This window comes from Rhodnius prolixus, unplaced genomic scaffold (assembly GCF_049639745.1).
Source record: "Rhodnius prolixus isolate KJV_2025 unplaced genomic scaffold, Rpr scaffold_1, whole genome shotgun sequence".
In the NCBI taxonomy this organism is placed as follows: Eukaryota; Metazoa; Arthropoda; class Insecta; order Hemiptera; family Reduviidae; genus Rhodnius; species Rhodnius prolixus.
This window is the reverse complement of record NW_027411581.1, coordinates 50,455,173-50,483,047: the sequence shown is the minus strand read 5'-3', so window position 1 is coordinate 50,483,047 and position 27,875 is coordinate 50,455,173. Positions and strand designations below refer to the sequence as shown.

The 27,875-nt window shown below is 33.7% G+C and overlaps 2 protein-coding genes and 1 long non-coding RNA gene across 4 annotated transcripts in view; 1 reads left to right on the top strand and 2 right to left on the bottom strand.

Moving 5' to 3' along the window:
* Pdk1 (Phosphoinositide-dependent kinase 1) overlaps positions 1-10,822 on the bottom strand; it is a 120,744-nt gene extending 109,922 nt beyond the window's left edge. The window contains exon 1 of one of the 2 annotated variants that reach the window (XM_074143016.1): positions 10,661-10,822. In XM_074143016.1, coding sequence (XP_073999117.1) covers positions 10,661-10,684 — 24 coding nt within the window. In that variant the 5' untranslated portion in view covers positions 10,685-10,822. The remainder of the gene's footprint in view (positions 1-10,660) is intronic. The other variant, XM_074143035.1, reaches the window with a different exon arrangement.
* A 359-nt stretch (positions 10,823-11,181) lies between these two features.
* Positions 11,182-27,875, top strand: part of LOC141449283 (uncharacterized) — a 156,697-nt gene continuing 140,003 nt past the window's right edge. Inside the window, exons 1-2 of the mRNA XM_074118549.1 lie at positions 11,182-11,326; positions 12,783-12,873. The gene's annotated coding sequence lies outside the window, so the exon portion shown is untranslated. The remainder of the gene's footprint in view (positions 11,327-12,782; positions 12,874-27,875) is intronic.
* LOC141461724 (uncharacterized) lies at positions 14,360-25,965 on the bottom strand. The gene is made up of 2 exons (XR_012463017.1): positions 25,785-25,965; positions 14,360-15,618 (listed from the first exon to the last, which is right to left on the bottom strand). It is a non-coding gene; the product is annotated as an uncharacterized lncRNA (long non-coding RNA).

Sequence of the window (27,875 nt, the reverse complement as noted above, 5' to 3'; positions counted from 1 at the left end):
ACCAAGTTTAAAGAAAATCAAAGAAGTAGTTTTTTAGAAAAAGTAAAAAAAGTGAAAAATCTATTCAGTAAAGTGGTACTTCCGGTGCACCTATTTTGACCACAAATTTATAGCAGCTTCCCCTTGTGGCGCCTGAGTGAAATATCAAATTTGAAGTTTCTGCGATTTTCCGTTTCTGAGATATAGTGGAAAAACTCACTAGAGAGAGGTAAAGTCAGCACAAACCTAGGCCACTAAGGACCGATGGGTTACACAGAGCAAAATTCTAGGAATTTCAAGATCTCTAACCCAACCTGCCTTAGCGATGATTTTTAAATTGTATTTCTCTCATTTCTCTCTAACAAGCCGAATGCGATCGGTTTTCTTCGGCTATTTTCGGCTCAGTTGACCATTTATTATTTCCTATTTAATATTAAACATCTAGTATGCACACTCACACGACTTTTATTTACTTTTATTTCTAACAAGACGAACGCGATCGGTTTTAGTCGGCAATTTTCGGCTCAGTTGACCATTTATTAACTTTATTTCCAATTTAATATTTAAGGTGTAATTTTTATAATAATTAGATTTAATGAGCACACTCACACGACTTTCTCTTACCACCACCGGATGTAGTTGGGTTTTCTTTTAAACTAGCATTTTTACCGGAAGTAGACACTTTAAATTACACTATAAATTCTAAAGGAACTATTTTAGAATAAATCTAATGAGCACACTCACACGACTTTCTCTAACCACCACCGGATGTAGTTGGGGTTTTCTGCCAACTTGAATTTTTACCGGAAGTAGTCATTTTAAATTACACTATAAATTCTAAAGGAACTATTTTAGAATAAATTTAATGAGTACACTCACACGACTTACCGCATGTAGTTGGGTTTTTCTGCCAACTTGAATTTTTACCGGAAGTAGTCATTTTAAATTACACTATAAATTCTAAAGGAACTATTTTAGAATAAATTTAATGAGCACACTCACACGACTTACTCTTACCACCACCGGATGTATTCGGGTTTTTCCGCCAACTTGAATTTTTACCGGAAGTAGTCATTTTAAACTACACTATAAATTCTAAAGGAACTATTTTAGAATAAATCTAATGAGCACACTCACACGACTTACTCTTACCACCACCGGATGTAGTCGGGTTTTTCTGTCAAATTGAATTTTTACCGGAAGTAGTCATTTTAAATTACACTATACATTCTAAAGGAACTATTTTAGAATAAATTTAATGAGTACACTCACACGACTTACCGCATGTAGTCGGGTTTTTCTGCCAACTTGAATTTTTACCGGAAGTAGTCATTTTAAATTACACTATAAATTCTAAAGGAACTATTTTAGAATAAATTTAATGAGCACACTCACACGACTTACTCTTACCACCACCGGATGTATTCGGGTTTTTCCGCCAACTTGAATTTTTACCGGAAGTAGTCATTTTAAACTACACTATAAATTCTAAAGGAACTATTTTAGAATAAATCTAATGAGCACACTCACACGACTTACTCTTACCACCACCGGATGTAGTCGGGTTTTTCTGTCAAATTGAATTTTTACCGGAAGTAGTCATTTTAAATTACACTATACATTCTAAAGGAACTATTTTAGAATAAATTTAATGAGTACACTCACACGACTTACCGCATGTAGTCGGGTTTTTCTGCCAACTTGAATTTTTACCGGAAGTAGTCATTTTAAATTACACTATAAATTCTAAAGGAACTATTTTAGAATAAATTTAATGAGCACACTCACACGACTTACTCTTACCACCACCGGATGTATTCGGGTTTTTCCGCCAACTTGAATTTTTACCGGAAGTAGTCATTTTAAACTACACTATAAATTCTAAAGGAACTATTTTAGAATAAATCTAATGAGCACACTCACACGACTTACTCTTACCACCACCGGATGTAGTCGGGTTTTTCTGTCAAATTGAATTTTTACCGGAAGTAGTCATTTTAAATTACACTATACATTCTAATGGAACTATTTTATAATAAGTCTAATGAGCACACAGATTTTTTTTAAAAAAAGTCGGTAATGTATGCTCAGCATACGCACTTTGAATTTTTTTAAATTTTTAATAATCAATATTTAGGACTAAACTAGCGAGGATTCGGTCAAATAAAAAACATTAACTTCGTCTTGACGCCAACCTTTCGACAAATTTATTGTTTTCTTCAAGTTGTTATGAGTTAGTTCAGAGTTACAGGGTTTCGTAATATAATGCCAATTAAACTCAGGCTTTTCCGATCGTTTCTATATAACTGAAATTATGAGCTGAATGCTGAAATACGAATCAATTGTTTGGTTTTGCTGATCTGTTTGTGTAACTTTTGTCGTTTAACTGGCCCTTATACTTAACTGAGTAAACTGCATTTGTTTTGTTAGTTAGTTTTTTTAAGGATAAATTCTAGTAAATATTAGGCTATGATTAATGTATTTCATTATGGGAGAGATTAATTCACGCTAATTCCTACCAAATTTATTTTTAAAAAAGCCCGGACCAGCTTTAGCTGTAACTCAGGATTTGTTTATTAGTTGAGCACGTAATTCTCTCAAGGATTATTTTAATAAAGCCACAATTTTATACCGAAATATAATCATTAAATACTAATAAAAGCAATGTTTGCCTTTTGTTTTTTTGACAAATATTTTGATTAAGCTTAGCCTTGGAGCCTATAAGGAAGTTAAGCCACAGCGTAAATCACGAACTACGATTAAACTATCAATTCTTTACTCAATCTTTTTATTAAAACAATAACAAGAAGAGAAACGTTACTATTGTATTACAAGATAGTCTTAATCGTAAACATCGCATTAATTAATAAACAATAAAGCTATTTGTTTAAAGTAAGATCTTCCAGAAAGTAGTTTCATATTCCAAACTGTTATCTGAGTGACGTGGCCAGACTAGACGAGGAAGGAACTTCACTCTCATTCATAGTTGCATGGCAATGGTGACGTTCTACAATAGACTGCGAGTGAAGTGGGTCTTACGTCATTGGGTTCAGAGTCATTGTAATGTTTACAGCACGTTACACCCAAAGTGTCACCTTCACTCGCATAACTGTCCGCATGTAGGTCCCGGGCTATCTCATTTGCAATATTAATAAGGTTTCCGTGTCGGTTAACTTTGGCTAATTCACAATTAACTACTTTCAACAATGTTACCATCCTACCTACCTGAGAATGAAATGCATAGTACTATAAAATAATAATATTACTGTCATATAAATGTAACACATAAGGAGACTCGTTGAACCGAAATCCTCCATGAACGTACAAAACAAACTTACACTTTACAAAACACTATTACGACCAATATGGACATATGGAGCAGAATTGTGGGGCTCCGCCAAACCATCCAACATCCAACCTATCCAATCTTTCCAGTCTAAAGTCCTCCGCCGAATCGTTAACGCACCATTCTATGTCTCCAACCGTACCCTTCATCATGAGCTCAATATTCCATATTTAAATGAATTAATCCACACCCGATTCCAAAATTTCCACAGCAAACTCTCTGTGATCACCCAAATCCTCTAGCTCAATCACTATCCACAACGTCCCCATCCTGACAATCCTCCACACGTCGCTTAAAACGGCGTTGGCCACGTGACCTCATTGCCTCCTAAGCCCCAATAAGTTCCTAGAGAGTTCCAGCGCTGGCTGGTTTCTCTCAACATGTCATCCTGGTTGTGGCACTGAGCCAGCTCTCAAATGTTTCTTTGTACTACACTTTTGCTAGATGTATATTTTGTGCAGTTGCGAATAAATAAATAAAAATAAAAAATAAAAGTTACACATAAAATATTAGACACTCGGTACATGAACTGACAAGACAGTAGATACACCAACCCTTTAATGATGTAAAATATTACATTGTAAATTAGCCCTGAAGATGATCTAGTCCCTAGGCAGAAAGCTCGGCATAATATAAAAAATATATCATGACTGAAACTGGCAGTTATTTTTTCATCCTGTTGAAACTATGAATCAGTCACCAAAAATAATGAACAGTAATTCAGACATTACTTTAAAAGATGCGTTTAAACCAAGAGATCGAACGCATGTTCTAATCCCACCACAAACTGAAATCCCTAAATCTCCATGCACTCCAAGCATTCGTGAAAATATATTTGAAAGATCGCTTGGTCGGTGTAAATAGATGATATAATAATAATAATAAGGGAAGGGATTAGCTATGCGGTTAGCGTATTGGATTCCCACGCGGAGGTCCCGGGTTCGAATCCAGCAGCTGACCCTTAGATTTTCTCTTCCTAGGAGCTTCTTACAGCTCACTGTCCGGTGATGAACAGTGTTGTCTGTAACGAGAGGACACTGTCCGGAGACCGGCTGTGCACTGAAAAAAGCTCCGGGCGCCAATAACCTTAAATACTGACGCGCCTTAAATAATAATAATAATAATAATAATAAGGGAAGGGATTAGCTATGCGGTTAGCGTATTGAATTCCCACGCGGAGGTGCCGGGTTCGAATCCAGCAGCTGACCCTTAGATTTTCTCTTCCTAGGAGCTTCTTACAGCTCACTGTCCGGTGATGGACAGTGTTGTCTGTAACGAGAGGACACTGTCCGGAGACCGGCTGTGCACTGAAAAAAGCTCCGGGCGCCAATAACCTTAGATATTGACGCGCCTTAAATCATTAAAAAAAAAAAAAAAATAATAATAATACATCTTCATCCCAAGTAGTGGAGTAATATGTTCGTGAAGGATCAGATATTACAGGCGCTAATAACCTCGGATGTAGCTGCGCCAAAAAAAAAAGGATATAAAATAAATAACAATAATAATAAAAACATATATTCTTAGAACCTTAATCCGTGATCGCTCGGTTGCCAAAAGGATTCTAGGACAGTTATGAAATCAGTTTGTTTTGATATTTCCTTAATTACGGCTCTAATGATTCTCTTCAAAGCACCAAATCGCTCTCATGATGTTTTATAACTTCTATTTATAAATTTTTCTATGAAATTCACTTCAGGGTACTTCTGTGTTGGAGGGGGGGTAGACATCCCCTTTAACGCACATTTTGGAGGGAATGATTTTGCGGGAATATTGAGGTGCGGTCAATAAATTCACAAACAAATTACTTCTTTTTCTTTGATACCAAAGTTTCGGTAAATACCTTCTTCAGGATATTGTAAAATTTGTAGATTTTAATGTTGAGCTACAGCATCATAACTGTTGATTCTCGCTAGTTTAATCCTAAATATTGATTATTAAAAAATAAAAAATTCGAAGTGCGTATGCTAAGCATACATTACTGATTTTTTTTAAAAGATTTCTCATGTTGTACCTAACTGAAATTTTAACCCTCAATTTCTCCACTCACAAAGTTCAGATTTCATGAAATTTAGCTCAAATATATCTCTATATTGAAGTTTATCTATATTATCTTTCATCATTAAAAGGCTACTATGATGATGTAGCCTTAACACTAAACTCCACAAATTTTTACAATACCCTCAATTGATATCAAGAAAGAAATTTGTTAGTGAAATTTATTGACCAACATTTCCCAAAATCATCAATTAACAAGTGGTCGTAAACCAAAACTATCATTAAAGGGAATATTTTTAGAAAAAAAAAACAGATTTTATTTTCATTTAGTGGATCTAAGTTATTTACTAGTAATCTGTAACTTTTAATTTTTAATACTTTTCATTTTAAAAATGGTGGGAAGGAACTAGAATGAACAGAAAAATGTTTTCTCTGTACAAAACAACGTGAAAGAAAATACGAGGGTCGTTTGAAAAGTCCGTGCGAAGTCAGAGAGATAGCACTACAGGCGCGTATCGAGGTTATGTTTAGTTAGTAGCATCTCTTGGAAGAACACACACCAAGTTTCAGCCAGATCGGTCTATTTCTTTGTGTTTGGCATTCGTTTGAATCGAGGAAGTCGAGTGATTTTCAAAAAATGGACGAAAAAGAATTTCGTGTGTTGATTAAACACTACTTTATGAAAGGCAAAACGCCTCAGGAGACTAAAGAGAAGCTTGATAAACATTATGGTGACTCTGCACCTACGATTAGAACAGTTTATAAGTGGTTTCAAAATTTTCGGAGTGGCCATATGGGCACAAGTGACGCTGAACGTTCTGGACGCCCTGTTGAGGTTACTACTCCAGAAATCATTGATAAAATCCATGATATGGTGATGGATGACAGAAGAGTGAAGGTGCGTGAGATTGCTAGTGCTGTGGGCATCTCGAATGAACGGGTACATAATATTTTGCATCAACATTTGGACATAACAAAGCTATCCGCAAGATGGGTGCCGCGATTGCTCACGCTTGACCAAAAACGAAATCGTGTGAAGTGTTGCAAGGACGGTTTGCAGCTGTTCCAGAAGAATCCGCAGGACTTTAAGCGTCGTTTCGTCACTGTGCATGAAACATACATACATCACGACACTCCTGAGACCAAAGAACAATCTAAACAATGGGTTACCAAGGGGGAATCTGCGCCAAAAAAAGGCGAAGACCGTTCCTTCGGCCGGAAAGATTATGGCGACTGTCTTTTGGGATTCGCAAGGAATAATCCTCATCGACTATCTGGAAAAGGGTAAAACTATTACAGGTGCATATTATTCATCGTTATTGGACCGTTTGAAAACCGAGCTGCAAGAAAAACGCCCACGATTGGCCCACAAAAAAGTCCTTTTCCATCACGACAACGCACCAGCTCACACCTCAGCAGTTGTGGGCGCAAAATTTGTGTTTGGCATTCGTTTGAATCGAGGAAGTCGAGTGATTTTCAAAAAATGGACGAAAAACAATTTCGTGTGTTGATTAAACACTACTTTATGAAAGGCAAAACGCCTCAGGAGACTAAAGAGAAGCTTGATAAACATTATGGTGACTCTGCACCTACGATTAGAACAGTTTATAAGTGGTTTCAAAATTTTCGGAGTGGCCATATGGGCACAAGTGACGCTGAACGTTCTGGACGCCCTGTTGAGGTTACTACTCCAGAAATCATTGATAAAATCCATGATATGGTGATGGATGACAGAAGAGTGAAGGTGCGTGAGATTGCTAGTGCTGTGGGCATCTCGAATGAACGGGTACATAATATTTTGCATCAACATTTGGACATAACAAAGCTATCCGCAAGATGGGTGCCGCGATTGCTCACGCTTGACCAAAAACGAAATCGTGTGAAGTGTTGCAAGGACGGTTTGCAGCTGTTCCAGAAGAATCCGCAGGACTTTAAGCGTCGTTTCGTCACTGTGCATGAAACATACATACATCACGACACTCCTGAGACCAAAGAACAATCTAAACAATGGGTTACCAAGGGGGAATCTGCGCCAAAAAAAGGCGAAGACCGTTCCTTCGGCCGGAAAGATTATGGCGACTGTCTTTTGGGATTCGCAAGGAATAATCCTCATCGACTATCTGGAAAAGGGTAAAACTATTACAGGTGCATATTATTCATCGTTATTGGACCGTTTGAAAACCGAGCTGCAAGAAAAACGCCCACGATTGGCCCACAAAAAAGTCCTTTTCCATCACGACAACGCACCAGCTCACACCTCAGCAGTTGTAGGCGCAAAATTAATGGAAATAAGGTTCCAACTCGTTTCACATCCCCCCTATTCACCAGACTTGGCTCCCTCGGACTACTATTTGTTCCCCAATATGAAGAAATGGCTGGCGGGAAAAAGATTTTATTCAAACGAGGAGGTGATTGCAGAAACCAATGGCTATTTTTCAGACTTGGACAAATCCTATTATTCGGAAGGGATCAACAAACTAGAGCAGCGTTGGACGAAGTGTATAAGCCTAAAAGGAGACTATGTTGAAAAATAAAAAAGGTTTACCCAAGAAAATTAAGTAGTTTTTATTTTTGCACGGACTTTTCAAACGACCCTCGTACTTGCACGCACAGCAAGAACTACTCAAGTATTAATGAAAATTTGGGCATGTCCGCTGTGATAGGTGAAAAATAATCGATTAGGGAGATTATTGAGAAATGGACGTTCGCAGGGAATTCAGTACAATGTAAGGCCCTGTGTCTCTAAATTATATTATTAAAGACGGTTAAATGAGTTGATACAATACTCAGCAGAAAATTCCACGACTAGATTTGAATATTTAAAAAAAGAAATTGTTTTAGAAATGAGGAGTTGAAGGTCTTCAAATTTGGAGTTAAAAACTTTTTTTTGAAAAAGTATAAAGAATGTGGTAAGGAGCTCGAGAGTGTTCCGAGATATTTATTTTTATAAAAGTGAATTTATTTAGCTCACAATTATGCAATCTGTTTTTCTCTCTGTTTTGATCATCTATTTTCCAAGTCAAATTATTTTATTGTTTTGATGTTTGCTCTTGTTTTGTTTTGTTCGGATTCATGTTATACAATCGTTTTTTGGAGTCATATTAATTTGAGGCATTGAAAAACATGATCAACATATGATAAAAATGAATATGATGCGATTATATTATTGAGAAGGCAATAAGGTTGGAGAATGATCAAATACTTCAGCTGTCTTCCACTCATTTAGAATGTTTCAAAAAAATTTTTATACTAAGGCAATGTGCAGCTGAACACTTTTTAATACAAAGATTTGGTACAAATCTGGACCGTTACCAGACCCTAATCGAAAATTTCTCTCTTATTTCTGCGTCAACATTATTATCGCCTCAACGAGAGACATATCATGTAAAAGAAAAAGGTATAATTGTTGTACAGTTGATTTCTTTGTGTATGACGTTTTTCCCGATTATTGAAAAAACTTGTTCATATGGCAAAACGAGTTTGTCAATTCATCTTTTCAATTTAAAGGACGATATGTTTTAAGTTATAAAAAGAAAGTCTTCGCTGTGAAAATGTAGTAGGTTATACATCAACATAAAAAACCTAATAGACAAGAGTAAATATTACTAATAATAAAAAAATGGAGAGACTAGCTCACTATCCTCAGGTAAACTCTTGCTTCTCATTGCAATCCCACTCACAAATGTATGCATACACCAATATTCTAAGTATAAATACCTAAAAGTTAATGGAGCCACAAAGGGATATTTTAGATCGCAGAGAATTAGGCTTTTATTATGGTCACTCCCTTTTAAATCTACTATCCATGATCATTAAAAAAGAAAAATAAAATTATTAATAAACCTCTCTATAGGGGAACGGATAAGCTAAGTGATTAAAGCTCTGGATTACCTCACGCAGGTCCTGGGTTCGAATCCAGAGCTCTTATCCTCAGTGCCCTGTGATGAGCAGGGCTATTATAAAGAAAGAACCTTGAAAAAACCGGGCTCTATTGCATTTTACATTGACGCACGTTAAATTATTTTAATAAAAAATATAATTAAAAATAATAATAAATGACATAAAATATAAATGAATGAATTTTAATTCATTCACAGATAATTTTATTTTTCATACTGTAGAAAAAAAAATCTAATCTAGATAGAAATTTCTATAAGAGGAAAAAATAATGCAGAAACTAGTGACCATTAATTAAAAATAAATAATAAATTGATATTCACTTTAAGAAAAAAAAAAAAAAAACGTAAACAATGTTCAGATCAAGAAATAAAAGAAGTCGGTCACGACCTTGATTAGGCTAACCTAAACAATTTTTTTTTTTTTTGCAACAGTTAGCTAATAATGCAATAAACGTCATATTTTGTGTTATCTTTCAACGCCAATCTTTCTACTAATATCAGTACAATCGGGAAATTTAATAGTTAATAAAATAATGCGGGAATAAATAATGTGTGGACGAGTGTACATAAAGAGTTCTTTAACCCTTAATGTATGACGTCAATTTGGTATGCAGAACCGCTACTTATGAACTGATATTATTTATCTAGTTTAGATTCTAAAGCTTTTCATTCATGGTGAAGCTTATTACTTCAAATGCTTAAATAAATAAAATGTAATGAACTTACCTGCTTACCTACTAGTTTTATACAAAAATAAATAAAAAATAACAATAGTTTGCGATAATATGATATAAAATCTAAAACTGTAAGGCCTCTCAGGAAATGAAACCAACAGAAATATATTGTTTGAAAAAAAAAATCGAGCATTAGAACATCAATCAACCGAAGGTAATTCCTAGAATAGACTGGCGCCGTCTAGGCTGTGTCTACATAAAAAGAGATTGATTTACATTTAAATCTTCATCAAACTTATGTACTTTTTAAATATATGAAACATATAACAATTTTGACAAGTGAAAACTTTAAAAAAATAGGAAACGCACTAACAAAAGAATATTTAAAGGGTTCGTAAGAGGGCAAAACCCAATGATAGTAAGAATTGATTATGCAGACAGAAGTAGGTCAGTAGTCCGTAGGTTAGACCTAGCGCCATTCAAGTTAAATTACAAAAGGTTCTTAACTAATCATATAAAATCTTATTACAAGATATACAGAGATGTAAAACAAAATGTCGGTTAAGTGATAATAGATACTGATAACATAATTTCTCAGCTGATACAATAGTATAAAGTTATCATTTTTTATTTCTGATTATTAAAAATATTTCTTAATTATTTGTAAGTCAAGAGAAACACTTTTTTTAATAAAAATAGGAAATAGGAAAGAACTAAGTTCTTAAATAATAATTTTTTTTAAGATCGCAAAATTTCATACTCACGAGTTGAACAGAAGAATCGCCCATCTTTTGTTTAAACAAAAAATCACTATTAATTTAATTGATGTAATCGTAAGAAAAGAATTGTTAATTAAACTAACAACGATAAAATGTTTAACCCTTCATCCATTTCTCTCAATTTTACTACTAAAATTATGTATGATCTCCAGTGAGAACTAAATCGAATGTTTGATTCGTTAAATAGCCGCAAGAGTTCAGCAATTACCGAGTAACTCCTTAACCTAAATGCTGTTACATTGCTTTTTAAACATTAAAAATAAATGTTTAAAAATATAAGACTGAAATTTCTAATTATCTATATTTTATAATTTAAAGTTTATTTACTTAGTAATTAAGTAGGTTATTAATTTTCTTTTGGTTTGAATATCTGTTATATATAACATTTTATATTTTTTAAAAAAACTTCCTAATATTCTTTTTATATACATTAAAAATAAAAATTTTATTCGTTTTGATATAATAAATGATATAAGCATTCAATAAAATTATTTATTTGACGTAAAATAACACATGTTTAAATATGGTGGTTGGGTATCCCTAAATGGTAGCCTATATCTAGTGGAGACTGTAATGTTTATAGTTCTAATTAAAAACTCGGTATCCATTTTGAGTGAAGTAAAAATTTAATCTCATTATCAATTAGAAATGGTAAGTATTAATAATTTATAGTTCAACGTGAAAAATACTGTAAATCTGAGTTTGGGGCCGCGCCCACGCAATTGGTTTTATTTAAGATAGTGAATAATACTTATTGTTATGTGTTACTGGGGCTGCAATGATTGAATAGATCATTAAAGTGGTGTGAGATATCAGGATATGTATTAAAATTTTTATGTTATGGAGGGTTTTTAAACATAGCGATCAACGTATTCCATAACAATGATTTCGGTAGTGTATAAATTATGATAAGTGTTAGAAGGTGCATTTGGGATTATTATTGATAATCAGAGGTGATTTTGTTGGAATCTAATTCTAATAGGTGTAAAGGCTTGTCCTAAGCTGGTATTGTTGCTTGAATGCCCCTGAATTAAAGAGTGTGATTCTAAACTGAACTAGAAGTGGGTACTGTGCTTCAAATCTTCAAGCTGATAAGTAAACGACTTACAGTAGTTCGTTATTATTTTCTAGTACTTAGAAATACGAATATTTTGCAGCATTAAACATAAGAATTTTCTGTGTAGAAGTTGCTCAATAACTAGCTGTCGGTGTTAAATCCTACTTAACAATTTCTAGATTTGTATCAAAGGTTAACTTCTGTTTGTATGAGAGGTTACAGGTATTTTCAAAAAAGTGAAGTTTCAGGTATTAGTTTCGTACTGTGCTATTGTGGTTGAAATTACTTCTACTCTTATCTTTTTAAAATTTTTGATTTGGTACTTAGCAATTTTTTGATAGTAATGTTTGTGCTATCAAGAGTTTGAGCAAAAGCAGTGCCTAATGCCTATCTCTATAATAAGCGAAAATTCTTTTAATTCCAAAAACTTCTCAAAACAATTTATTAACTTAACAAATGTATTATAATAATGGGGTAATGGAGGCTATTCTTGGAATGTCTCATTCAAGATTATTCAATCTTTTTTGTTCTGTTAACTGTGAAAGGCTAGTATTGATTTCCTAAGTGAAACAAATAATTAGTAGCATATTATCCTTAGTGAAATAAATAATTACTATATTAACTATTTGTAAATAGCTTTTGCATTAAAGACTGTTGTTTTCTCCTCCAAATTCCAACTTAATCATACTTGGTGTCTGTTTAATTTCAGTATTCCTTACCATACTTCTCTTCAAACATTAAATATTTATCCAAAAATTAGATCTCAGATTTTTCGGTTCTTATCTATTCGGCAGATCCACAAAAAGCACGAATAATGTAATACAATATGATACTTTTTAGTTACTTTAACAACTTGTTTCATGAACTAGTGTAATTGATTTTACTAAATGAATATTTTGTCTCCCTGGTTGCCGCCCCATACTTTTACCTATGTATTATTATTGATCAAGACAGACCCTTATTCTATTATTTATTCACCATATTTTTTTATCTCTTAGATATGAAATATTCTTAGTAACAAATTTTCTAAAACAAAACATTATTTTTCAGATACATATAGCAGTGAAATATCGGAAATGAAACCACCTTGAAGAAGCTCTAATCAAACGTTGTGGGCGAAGAGACATTAGAATTATACTTGGTAAGTGAATATTTATTAATGTGTTTTCAGAATGTTCATTACGTGAAATCTTATCTTCAAAAATTATAATTTCTTAAGTTTATTGAAGATCCATCATATAAGAATTTCACTTTGTCACAGTCTACTTCTTATTGTGCCAAAATTTATCTCTTATAAACTAGGTTCCTTCATGTCGGTCTATTTAGTAATAATAGTAATAAATCATTTATATGTTACAAGTGAAGGATGATGGTTGATTTTCCTATTCAGGAATAGAAGTAAGTTGCAAAGCCTAAGTGAAGTTTAAAATGTTCGTTAGTCATACATTGCATAGAATTTGATTTTCATTATGTTTCTATCATGAACTTGCTGGCTGAATGAGGGGACGAGGTTACATAGTGTTGACGTGCGTTACTTAAAATGTTAATTAAAATTGTTGCATGTCTGTAAGAGTAGTAATAATAAAAACTAGTTTGTACGTATATATATATGGGGTAGTAAATGTTTTGTATACAGGCAATGTTTAGGAATCGTAACTTTATACTAGGAGGCGCACGAATTCGAACTTGCGACAATGAATCTAGTTCATTTTGGGAAGTGAGAATTTTTAAATTAAATATTTGTAAAGTGGGATTCAAATCCCTTAATAAATAATGCACGTTCATGTAAAATCTTAAAAGAACACTTCAAATAGTAGAGTATGTGTATCAGTTAGTAACTTAGTGTACATGTACATGTAATTGAGAATTTCAGTGAACAGCGAAACAAACCACACCAAAACGTTCAATAATAATAATAAAAATGAAATGAAAACTGTCCGGTAGGACAGTTGTATAAGGGTTGATATACACATGAAATAAAGAATATGTTACTTATTCATCTCTACGATTTAAAATTTTCTATTAAGATTTTACTTATTTACGCAATTCTTATTAAGTAATTAGAATTTCATTTTATAAATATTTCAATTAAAAACTATTATTTCCCTGTAAAAATAACTGAGATAGTGGTGCCTAGTGAACTGTATTATTCACTATATTATTAATAGTTTTTGTCGTCGCATAAATACCAGTTTTTTACTACGTTCAAACTTTATCATACTTATCATATTAGAAGATGACTTCAATTACGTTACTGTTTCAAACACGTTTCTTATTTAGCAAGTGTGTAAAATATAGTAGAAGTCAAATTCTGTACACCAAACTGATGAATCTATTTCTCCAAATAAATAGAAATCTCCAAAAAGGGAATAGAATGTTACAAAAAATTAAGAAAATATTGTTTAATGAAAACATTCAGCAAAACGTCCTTTTTATGAGATTAATTACTTTCCATTGACTTTAGTGTTAAGGATTATTAAAATCAATTGCATTGTTATCATTATTGCTGAAAATTTTATTACTTTTTTTGTTTTTAACACATTTTATTAACTGTAATACATAATATTTAGATAGCGTAGCATCTTCTGAAAACCATTAAAAGTGAATTATTCCCCAATTTAATTTGATAAAAAAGGCAGCTATCAGGTGGCGCTGTCATGTGGGCTTAAAAGTAACTTACTTCTAAAAGTTTTGCTTTTCTTCAAGAAATAATTTGTTTCATTCAAGATGAGGAATAGTTGTTGAATAAAACGTTTAAGTGTACTTAATTTCTATTCTTCTATATTTTCATAGATACTTCACAGTGGTTAGTTTTCCTCGTATCAGTTAATATGTGTTTATTGTTTATGTTTGAAGTACTAATTGGTCAACTTTTCCAAAATATCTATTCATTACCAGTGCATTTATATTTTTTTAAACATTTCTTCACTGTTTACTATCTTGCTCCCGCTCGTTATAGGTCACTTCCATGTTCCATTCATTAATTTAATTTGTTTTATTAATTATTATTTTCGGATGAACTTAAATTTTGGCGTGACTGCAAAATAATAGTATTTTTATTTATAATTATAATAATAAACTTAATTGATAATTTTATTCACATTACAGTAGACTTTTTTTTAGATTTTTTTCTAAAGTATTTTTTTCGCTCTTGTACATTCTCAAAGTTTAAACAAATATTGCGTAAGTGAAAATTTCTATTCTTATATATTTTCATAGATCCTTCACAGTGGTTGGTTTTCCTCGTATCAGTTTCAATGTTTTTCCAATTCTTCTGCTTCTTCTGACCTGGAACTTCGCCAAATTTTCCTCAATGTGTGTTATACTAACTCATATTTTAAGAACTAAACAAACTAAGTCGCGAAATTCTATAGCATACGCTCATTGCAAGTTTTCAGGTCAAAATTTCCGTATTTTTAATTATATTAGTAACTAATAAAAATTATTAATAAGAAAAAAAAATGGAATTAATAAATATGGTTTTTCTTTAGTTTTGATAACATCTAGGAACTACATTTCATGTTTTTACAGAACTTAAGTATTTCCTTAATTTGGAATTACAACCGAAAAAACTAGTCACACGTCATAATAAAAGAGAAAAAAAAGTCGTCACAGTTTGGTGTCTTTCAACATTATGCTTTTTCGTGCAGTTTATTGGACTATCAGTCCTTTTACAACTATCCTAGCGGGTAGTCTTAATTAAAAAAATTCGAGTCGGTAAACATTTTGCAATACTTAACAGAAGAGTGGTACAGTCTGTTAAGGATTTTGCATCTTATGATGCAGAATTCCACTCGTTCCGATCCAAGACACACAGTCTTCTAATGGCTAGAAACCGCAGGTTTGCCTCTTAATACAGCCATCTCAAGCGAGGTCTCGCTCCTCCCTTAAACAAAAATATAAATAAATAAAATATATTTGTATAATTTGGTTAATAATAACTCTTTATTAGAGAATGAATTAGCTGAATGATTAGTTTGCTGAACTCTCATGCTAAGGTTCCGGTCGCGGGTCCAGCCTGTTTTATTTTTTTAGGCTCCTCTTTTAGCTCAGTGACAGTCAGCATCATCAGTATTGAGGGAACATTGTTTGAAGGCCGGCAATGAATAACAAAAGGCTTTGGCTTCGGGCGCCAGTTCCCTCAGCTGCTCTTAGATGTTATTCTAGTAAAAATGCTTTGAAAACCTTACTTCTCCTCAAGAAAACTGGCTCCCGAGATAAGCTAGAGCTCGTTCCCCTTTTCGTAAAACTGTAATAATAAATGAATTTACTTCAAAATTGAGATATTTTAAATTATGCCTTTTATTTGTTCTGATAAAAGACTAAAGAGGATGATCGCTTACATACAGTTGTACAGAAGTTCGGCTATTTTGATACTGACTTTTCGTGAGGTATATTTGAAGTAATATAAATAATTTGATAAAAACAATTGGCGCTATAGAATGAGTTAGTGTGGCGACACATGCTGGTTTGGCAGACATTGCTTGTGTCCCATATTCTGAGGGCGTCTGAAATAATGATCAGGCCTGGCTATTTATGGGTGCCAATCTTTCATCCTCTCACGTCATTCCGCATTTATCTCTCTTTCGGATATTAGAGTGATTAACAGCCAATTTATTGCCGGCTCTTTTATCTTTTCTATCAGCACTGATACTAATTTTATTGTCTAATATTGTTTTAATTAAAAAAAACAAAATTCCATTATAAGTGTCCAAGAACATGGCAGTCCTTTCCTCTGTCAAATGTTGGTCCTTATCTTTCAATTCCACATAGAATCCGTTTAGCCTTGGCCAAAGAAATGGAGAGTTACATTCTCCCTAAGGCGTACTATCCTACCACCCGATCACCTAAACCTCATTCTTCCCACCACAGATTGTGGTAAGTACTTAGGACTCTTCATGGGCAAACGCCTGACCTGGAATCAACATACTAGACTCAAACGGAAAGAACTAAACCGACGATTCAAACTTCTCTCTAGACTTTTCGACAAAACGATCGAAACTTTCATTAAAGAACAAACGACTTATCTTCACCATGATACTCAAACCTGTCTGGACATTAGGGACATTTGGGGCTCAGTAAAAACTTTCATGCCTACTGAATCCTATCCTTCCAGTCAAAAAACACTCCTTGGATTAGGTTTCCGCAAATAAGGAAAAAAGAATTACCATTTCAGTGTAAACCATTTATTCTTAGTTATTCTACAGTAATACAGGAGAATATGTGATTAGAATTTCGTGAGCATCAAAGAAGTTAATTAGATTATTAAAAAATGACTTGGATAATCCCAAGTGAAGGTTCAGAGTGTCTAGTCAGAAGTTTAATTTGATGTTAAAATGTCATCTTACCTGTGTGCCCAACAAGATCCTTATAGAGGAAGTAAAAGAGTTAGGTCCTCATGTTAATAGGAACCAAATAAGCTATATGAAGGCAACAAGATGATCCTCGTAAAATGGAAGACGGCAAAGTAAGGAAGCAAGGAAAATATGTGGTCCCATATTACATAAACGTGGACAGTGGAGGAGGGGACCTGCACAAATGTTGAATTGAAGTAGCTGTTCGTTGATGAAGGCATTTTTAAGAGAAGGGATTGGTTAAAGAAAGAATGGGGACAGAGAGTTTTGCCAGAAGCATGTTGAACCGCTCTAAGAAGGTAGAAGAAGAAAGGGTAGAGCTCTCTTGAGGTGGATAGCTGATTTAGAGGAGCAAGTGAGCCAGGATTTAGTAGCAAGACAATGGAGGAGTACCTTGATTCTCCTTTTTGGTATGATCGCCAACGGAAGTAGAAGCAGATGAATTTCCTTTAGTCACCAGTTCCGCAGTTTCCTCGACCAATTAATTTTCTATTACTGTCAAATTTTCGAAATAGTTTTCCGCAATATGGTAAATTGTAGAAGACAGCAGAAAAGTGGGTCTAATGTTTAGTAAAAAAACTAGTCGCTTCTGAACAGCCTTTGTTAGGGTTACGGTTAACCTCTTACAAACCTTTTCTCCCTTGATGGATTGATCTCTTCATTCTTTTTGGTGTTCTGGGATTTCTTAAAGAGCATGGTTTGTTGGGCTGTTTCTTTAGAATCTCAGAAGACAACTTCTGAATGCATTCACTCTTCCGACAAAGGGTACATAAACGCGTGTTTCGAAACTAACTAAATTTTAAGTTGTACTGTTTCAATTCTTCAACGTATTAATTCCTTTTTCTTTTTTTTTGAGGTATTCAACATCTATTTAGTTTATTTGGTATAAATAGAACTTACAATTGCTATTATACTCGTACTTTAGGGGGCAAAATGCTCTCTCTTTTACGATTGGAGGAACTCAAAGAAAGGAACAAGTTTTTAGCTTTAAATAATGGCCTAAAATTACATCATTTCAGTATTTAACATGGTGATGCTCTGCCAAGTTTCATTTTTACTTAAAGCATACCATCTATTTCTGTTTTAATCAATAAACTTTTATTTTTCTCTTCATCTTCTAAATTTCTTTTCTCTACTTTAAAATTTCTTTCATTCATTTAAGACAAACTTTTTTTAAGAAAATAAAATTAAAAACATATTCGATAAGATTTTGTCAATCCCTCTTTCAACACTCATCAACCGGGTTGTCCTTGAGTTTCATGCTACCATTTATCTTGAATTCTTGTTCACCTTACCATTATTCCACACTTTAAACAATAATATTGTGGTTCAAATAATTAATCGTGTAATAAAGGCAAGTAAAAGAAAACGAAAACACTCTAGATAAGTGTGTAGCACAACTGCCGCCAAGGGCGCTAACCGTGAACAATTACTTGTACTAGAGCCAACTAGAACTCGTTCTTCTAACAGATTATTAGGCCCAGATATACCACTCTTTCAAAGATATCCAATCTAAAGATTAATCAAATTATTTAGTAAATAATCGCAACTATTCGTTAATTCTGTGATTTAAGGTCTTAATAGTAGCAGATAAAATATTTATTTTTTTGTCTACTTCTTGCTGTATATTCTATTATTCACCTGTTACTGTTCCACTCGCCCTTAAACATGAGCTTTTAATTCGATAAAGAAATAACTGTTTTTATAATTTCAAACTTTTTGCAATAAAAGGGATGTGCCTGCTTGTTTTTTACTCGGTCGTGAAAATGTGTTTCAATTGTACAGATTGTCTTATTTTTTAAGTTTGCACCCTAAAATATACGTATTGAAGTTCTCTGAAAAAATGCTTCTCTAAAAATTGTATTAGTATGCATGTATCGACCGTAAACTCTAAATAAAATAAAAAAAGTCGCGAAGAGTTCAAATTAAATACAACTATTTTCACTAAGATGCCATCATGGCCGCTACTGAGTAAGCTTCGTGTACACATGAACATTTTAATCATTTCTCTAGATCTCTCTTAAATCGTAGTGATCTAAGCTGCAAATTAATTAACAGTTACAATTATGCAATGGTTGCATCACAAATGCACGAAGGTTACATCTCAGGTATATTTTTAAATGTGAGTGTTGGCTACTGACACTAGTTTATAATGTGTGTATGTGTGATAGTGGAATCCTGCTGCAGCCAAGTTGGCGCCATCTAGTTACAGCTGGGAGTAAAACATTTCTGAATTGCATGCATGCAGATTGGGTTTTATTGGAAGTACTTTGTAGGTCCTCCATACTAGAAAATGTTTTTATACAAAAGTCCAAATTTAGCCTGGTTACTAAAAGTGTAATAAAATTTACGTGCCCTTACTTTGGCGATTTCTATTTCTTATTTAAATATAGACTTCAGCATGCCACGTATACTCTCCGGCGGGGCTCCTGTCCACCTGTCCTCTTCAACAACAATCCTCTTCCTTATACAAATCTGGTGCGCTACCTTGCGCTCTACATAGACAAACGACTCACGTGGAACCCACACACTAGACTTAAAAGACAAGCAATGACGAAACGTGCGAAACTACTTTACAAACTTCTTGGACGACGCTCCAAATTGCCCTTAGAACTCAAACGTTTAACATTCAACACTATCCTCAAATCTATGTGGACCTACGGACTAGAGCTGTAGGGTTCAGCCAAACCAACAAACGTAAGGACGGCGCAAACATTTCAATCAAAACTCCTCCGACAGATAGCTGACGCTCCTTTCTACAGTGACTAACCTCACTCTTCACAACTACCTCAATATTCCCTTCATAGACCAATACGCCAAGACTAAATATCAAAAATTCCTACTCTCTACTTGCTCAAATCCTCTTGTACAGTCTCTCGCCTCCTCTGACATCCCTAATACTCCTCGCCGACTGAATCGCCAGTGGCCCCGCGACTTCCTTGTAGGCTGAAGACCTACATTGTTACTCTCCTCTCTCCTCCTCGTATCTCCTCCTCACATTCTCCTCCCATATCCTCCTCTCTCCTATAGAGAGTGCTACCACTGGGTAGCTTCTCTCCTCCTGCTCTCCACCCACACCAGTTTTATATTCAGTCTTCATATTTACTTATTGTATACAGTATACAGATTTTAAATAACAAAATAAATTAAAAAACAAAAATATAGACTTTAGTAGGGAATCGTTTAATTACGAAGACTTCTTGCGCTATTGACTTTAGATCTCGACTCGCTTTAAATAAATAAATAAACCTAAGACTGCATTACAGGCGAGGTTTGCTAAAAATATAAATCCTAACAGACATTGAACATGGACCGCTAGTCCAATTTGTATCCGATAGACTTTTGTTCTAATCTAAAATATATAGTAATTACTTAGAACTGAATACAGTAGGGAAAACAAAGACTTAGCGGAGTTTTTGGCTACAGTTAGCCCAATTTTTACTATTTTTAAAGTTTACCTAGACAATTCGTTAGAGGAGGTCCTGGAAAAAATTTCTTTCAACAACCTTTTCGAAATTACCTTAAATATACACTTTCAAACCCATGACGTATTATGCAAACATTTATTTTGGATTCCATGTCAACAGAATTAGCCGCTGTAAATAGTAAGACCAAACGGTTTATAAACCAGGCTCGCAAAAGCTATGATGTATTTATTGTATTAGTTTCGATTTCCGGTCTAGGCCTTTTAATTCTAATGGTCAATGAAATGTTTGTAGTGTTTGCTATCCGCCGCCGTTCTCGACATGAAATTGGTGGTTGGACGTAAAACCTGCCGGAAAAATAACCTTTTTAGGTGCTACAAGGAGGTTTTCAGATGGGCCCGATTATGCATTTAAAAAATAGTAGCTCTAATGGTAGTGAAATTATAGGTATCCTTTATAGTATTTATAGTGATATATTATAGTATACCCTTTTTTTGATGGTTGCTAGATAAATGGGGATGAGCATGTGGTTCTCTGAGTTGATAGTAAAGTAATCGCCTATTTTTTCGGGCGGGACTTAACGTCCAACTACCAATTAGGTGTCGTGGACAGGGGCCGAAGCTCATACTTTACCATAAACAATTTTTTTCTATCAAATAAAAAGTAGTCATACGCGGGATTCGAACTGGGGATCTCCTACTCACAAAGCCACGTTCTTGACCACTAGACCAACACGTAGAGTTGATAGTAAGAGAGAGAGAGAGAGAGAGAGAGAGAGAGAGAGAGAGAGAGAGAGAGAGAGAGAGAGAGAGGAGATAGAATTATAGGGAGAAAGGAGAGAAGAATAGAGAAAGAGAAGTGAATTGTATGAATTACAAAAAGAATTCTTCCAATGGTGTAAACACACATATCTTCACAGACTTAATTCTCCCAGAGAGAGGTGAACGTCAGTGCTCGCTGCCATTCAACTAACTTCGGCGACCTTTACTTGGTAAAAAGTTCCGTAGTAAATATGGCTAGAGATTTTGTACCGATAAGAAGATGCCTTTTTTTAAAAAATTAGAACATTACAATTTTTTTTAAATAATGAGAAGTGAAATATGAATTTAATTTTTTTTTACCTCTAAAAATACGATTATTGAGAGTAAAGTAATAAAACAATTACTGTTCATTATTTTTGGTGACTGAATCATAGTTTCAATAGGATGAAAAATTAATGCCAGTTTCAGTCATTATAAACTTTATTATGCCGAGCTTTCCACCAAGGGACTAGGTCATCATATATAGAAATGATATACAAGGCCGAACAAAAGTCTGCATACACCCTGAAAATTTGTCTTTTATCTCGTTCGGAAAGGATATCTCGCGTGGCTTCTTTGAATAATGTTTGCAATGTTACAATATGAAAATCCTTGATTATTTAATTTAACTATTAATCTGCGTTCTGACACAGGAATTTCCTTTCATTGGTGAACCATTTTAAATAATAATAAATTCTTAACTAACTCAGATCCGCCTATATTCACGTTTCAACTAAAACTAATAAATTTGTAAATATTAAGATTTACCCTAACTAGTAAGTATTATTATAATATTGATTTTATCAATTCTGTATGTGGACTTTTGTTCGGGCATGAACTCCGATCTTTTTATTTATATGCAATGGGAGATGGCAGAGGTCTCTTCATCTCTCATATATATTTATTTATTTATTTGCACTGAAGAATAATCTTCATGGCAAAGGAGTTGGAACATTGGCAATAATAACGTACAATGTGTCATAAAATACAGTTTACAAAAAGTAAATTTAGTAAAGACAATAGTGAAAAACTGAGTTAACAATTAGAAAAATTCATAATACTAGTTTTACAATATATAAACAGGAAATGATTTTTTTTTTTTTTATTTTTTAATTTAATGGCATTAAGAAAAAATAAAAATATGTCTTTGATTTGGCTTGAAGAATTAGTGGCTAACAGGTTTGTTAAATTATCAAGTGTAGAATCATCATGTGATTTTAAATACTTATTGATAAATTTAAATCTGTGGGTCCTCAACTCGGGGCATATAAATAAAAAGTGATACAAATCGTTTTGACCAAAGTTACAGAAGTCGCACAATTCATTTGGAAAAAACTGTAATCTCACATCACGAACTAAAATTCTAGGATGTTTTTTAGAGATCATGCGCAACTGCGCTAAAATCCTTATCTTTTCAATATTTCCCTCTAACTGAAGATAAGACATTTCATTAGAGCCAAGAGGACTGACAAATCTATAGTGATCATTAAATCTGGAATTTATAACAAATTCAACGTCTTTGCTCAACAGGTGATTTTTAAATGCGATTAACATATTACTTTTACAGGCTGATCTCTCATATATATATTTAGTAACAATAGTTACAAATGTTTAAATCACAATTTTTACTCTAATAATTCTTTATTTTGAAAATTCCCGAAATATTGTGGTGTATGTAGACTTTTGTTCGGCACTGTACATATCTAAGACAGAAAACAGTCTAAATTTCAAAACTGACACCAACAATTTAAACAACATTTGGCGTATATTACTACAAAATACTTGACTCCTTACAAAAAATCCTTACAACCGAACAAAATCACACACAGACCGATCACATTCAGTCCATGAACAGACAAGACAGGAAGACACACCAACCCTTTAACGATGTAAAACAGTATATTGTAAATTAGGTAAATATTTTTGTAAATTTTCGTTACATTATACATACTATATTCATTGTAATGTAATTGTTAACACACTGTAAATATGTTCCACAGCCCAGAAGATAATCTAGTCCCTAGGTCGAAAGCTCGGCATAATAAAGTTTATAATGACTGAAATTGGCATTTAGTTTTTCATCCTATTGAAACAATGAATGAGTCACCAAAAATAATGAACAGTAAAACAAGTTAAATTGATATATTGTGATACTGGGTTCGATTCCTGGACTTAGGCTATGGATTTTATTTAATGGTTAATAAAAGAAATTTACAGTAAAGTATGTTTGCTAGTCGCCTCCGTCCACGACACCTAATTGGTAGTTGGTCGTAAAGCCCGCCTGAAAAATTAGGCAATTTCTAAAATTACAAGTTAAATTGGTTTGTGATGGAACAATTTTACTTTTTTGTACCAAAACTGTTAATTTCGTGAAGTGTTGAAATTTAACAGCAAATTTTTAAAATGAAAACAAAACTCTATCACCAACATTATTTAAATCGCATTGAATGGAAATTCGATGAAATAAAGATATTTATAAAAATAATAAAAAAAAAGATGGGCCGTGAACCCCTAAATGACCCCAGCAATATTCTTAGTCTCTCACTATTGCCCCCTTTATAAATTTTCCATTAATAATAATAATAATAAAATCTACTAGATTCGAAGAGAAAAACTGTCACAACCGGGTTGGGCAATATAGGGCTTAATAAATTTCAAAACCTCCCTCGCTTTTTTAATAAAAAAAAAAAACTTGGCAGACCCATCCTGTCTTGTCCCTAACTTTTATTCAGGATGAGCTTTATGGAGGTGGGAAGTGTATCTAAAGATTTATTGATTCCTTTTTGTGCATTAGAAATGTTTCTAACTGGTTTAGATTTTTTAAATATTTTTTTTTTCTAGTTCGAGTAAATATTAACAAATTTGCTTTTAAATCAGAACGGTTAGACATTACGGCGAGATGGAAATAGTTTTTCATTTCTGTTAATGTCCTTCTTTCTTTAGATACTTGTTCACCATATTCTTCCTTCTCTAGTATTTCTTATTTATTTATTTTTTTTTAACTCAATATATTGTACGACTATTTACGCGATAGTTTTAACTGTTATAATTTTTTATTTGAAGGTCACATGCAAATTTATTATATATCTGGCAGGACACGTTATCCAATAAAAACACCCACCAATACTTAACTTGCCAACTCCTCTCTATACTTTCACGATATACATTAAATTGAATTAATTTTTTATTTGTGCGAGTATTTTTCTACCCCTCGTTATTTATGATATATATTTTTTTTTTTGACCAGGCTACGTCTTTAGCTCTAAAATATTACCGCGTACAAAATTCAAAATTTATTAAAAATATTCCTAGTATTGGATTTGAGTTATAAATTGGTTTGTAGTAACGATTTAAGTGACTGATAAATGTTTAAAGACTAACGAACTACTTTCTATTTACACTTCTTCCACGTTTACACCTTTATGAAGTGGTTTTAAAATTCAGAAAGAAACCACTTATAACTTCACTCATAACGCTTCTAAAATCTCTTATTAGAAACTTTCTATTGGCAATAAAGTACAGACTTTTCTATTGGCTAAGTGTGCGGACGGAAAATTAGTTAATTAGTTAGTTAGTTGTATAAAGGTTGATCGACAAAAAGTGCACGATAAAGCGTAACGTTGAAAAACACCCAACTTTGATAATTTTTTTTCTCTTTTTCTATAAAAGATAAAATTCCCAAATTTTCTTTAAAATAAAAGACACCTTATTAATAAGAGTTATTTTTGTAACTACGATGATCAAACTGATTTTGAGAAATAAATGATAGTTATTGCAAACAATAATAATAAGAGAAGTACTAGAGAGTAGGCGGAAATTGTAACTAACAAGATTTAGTCTTAAACTATTGTAATTTCGTCTAGAATGTTGTAAAAAAAATGATATAACTAAATATGCAAAATGAGACTAGCGCTTAGAGGCGCTACCCATAGAGCTATGATGCTGTTATATTAATGGTATGATGACAATTACTTTGCGGTATTGGGGGTTCGATCCACTGTCTTAGCCTTTGACTTTAATTATATGCCGTTCGCTGAACAAATCGATTAACTCTACTTTTTGAAATATCTTAAATTTAAGTGTCAAAGCTTTGATTCAGTCATATATAATAAATAATAAATTTTTATATATATAATAAATTTCCTTTCGTCACAGAATCACTTACAATTATTACCCAAAAGATAGTTTTAAATGGAAATTGTAGTCCCCAATGTTGAAGCCAAAATTGAACATTCCAAGAGAAACAGATCGAAAAAAGTTCTAATAGTGTATACACCAGACTCTTGCTGCCCATGCTATCCCACACGAATTCCTTTGCTAAAAATAATTTGCGTAATCACGGGAATTTGAAACGTGCATTTCTCTGAAATGATTCACATCCAAAATTTGACAAGAATTTCTAGAAATATTTCCACTTGAATGAATTAATTGAAACAAATCTCATATGAAAATTCGCATGACTTTTTCTCTTACCTTATCTTCAGCGGGCAAGGTACTGGATCTTGACTAAGAACCACTAAGCCACTAAGAACTTGGTTCCAAACCGTGACCGGTGGTTGTGGAAAACGCGAGCTTTATTAAGAGGATCTGCAACTTACCTAGAATATGGAATACATAATTACAGGAAAGAAATTTTCTTTTTCCTACAATTATGTATTCCCAACTGCATATTACACTGATGCCACTACAAATATGATAAATGTGCAAGTGAAGCATAAAAAAATAAAACAAATAGAAGCAATGAAAACAAAATAATAACGCATAAATCATAATAAAACAAAAACACAAAGTGCTTGAATGAAGGTCATCCCACGATCATAAGGTTAATGCAAATTACCAAATGAATTGAATTCGAAGGGTGCCCTGTTTAACGTTGTGCTACCAGATGGTCGCGAGGCCATCGTCGCATTAGTCTACGAGAAGGATTTGACGGGAGAATTGTGCAGGACAAGTTGTGGGTTAAGAAATTATTATGTAGAGAGAGTTTAGAATTGTGAATCTGATATAGCAGCAAGGTCAGGGGAACGATTCGCAGATCGATATGTGTAGTTTGGTCAAATTATACTTATCATCAATCAAATAAAAATCAAATTATAATTATTTTCTTTTGGAAATAATGTTTTTTTTTTTAATTTATTTTGTAATTTACAATCTGTATACATCGTATACAATAAGTACGAGGGTCGTTTGAAAAGTCCGTGCAAAGTCAGTGAGATAGCACTACTGGCGCGTATCGAGGTTATGTTTAGTTAGTAGCATCTCTTGGAAGAACACACACCAAGTTTCAGCCAGATCGGTCTATTTCTTTGTGTTTGGCAATCGTTTGAATCGAGGAAGTCGAGTGATTTTCAAAAAATGGACGAAAAAGAATTTCGTGTGTTGATTAAACACTACTTTAAGAAAAGCAAAACGCCTCAGGAGACTAAAAAGAAGCTTGATAAACATTATGGTGACTCTGCACCTTCGATTAGAACAGTTTATAAGTGGTTTCAAAATTTTCGGAGTGGCCATATGGGCACAAGTGACGCTGAACGTTCTGGACGCCCTGTTGTGGTTACTACTCCAGAAATCATTGATAAAATCCATGATATGGTGATGGATGACAGAAGAGTGAAGGTGCGTGAGATTGCTAGTGCTGTGGGCATCTCGAATGAACGGGTACATAATATTTTGCATCAACATTTGGACATGACAAAGCTATCCGCAAGATGGGTGCCGCGATTGCTCACGCTTGACCAAAAACGAAATCGTGTGAAGTGTTGCAAGGACGGTTTGCAGCTGTTCCAGAAGAATCCGCAGGACTTTAAGCGTCGTTTCGTCACTGTGGATGAAACATGGATACATCACTACACTCCTGAGACCAAAGAACAATCTAAACAATGGGTTACCAAGGGGGAATCTGCGCCAAAAAAGGCGAATACCGTTCCTTCGGCCGGAAAGATTATGGCGACTGTCTTTTGGGATTCGCAAGGAATAATCCTCATCGACTATCTGGAAAAGAGTAAAACTATTACAGGTGCATATTATTCATCGTTATTGGACCGTTTGAAAACCGAGCTGCAAGAAAAACGCCCACGATTGGCCCACAAAAAAGTTCTTTTCCATCACGACAACGCACCAGCTCACATCTCAGCAGTTGTGGTCGCAAAATTAATGGAAATAGGGTTCCAACTCGTTTCACATCCCCCCTATTCGCCAGACTTGGCTCCCTCGGACTACTATTTGTTCCCCAATATGAAGAAATGGCTGGCGGGAAAAAGATTTTAATCAAACGAGGAGGTGATTGCAGAAACGAATGACTATTTTTTAGACTTTGACAAATCCTATTATTCGGAAGGGATCAACAAACTAGAGCAGCGTTGGACGAAGTGTATAAGCCTAAAAGGAGACTATGTTGAAAAATAAAAAAGGTTTACCCCAAAAAATTAAGTAGTTTTTATTTTTGCACGGACTTTTCAAACGACCCTCGTAGATATAAAGGGAAGATAAACTGGTGCGGGAGGAGAGCAGGAGGAGTGAAACTGCCCAGTGGTAGCACTCTCTATAGAATGTGAGGAGGAGAGT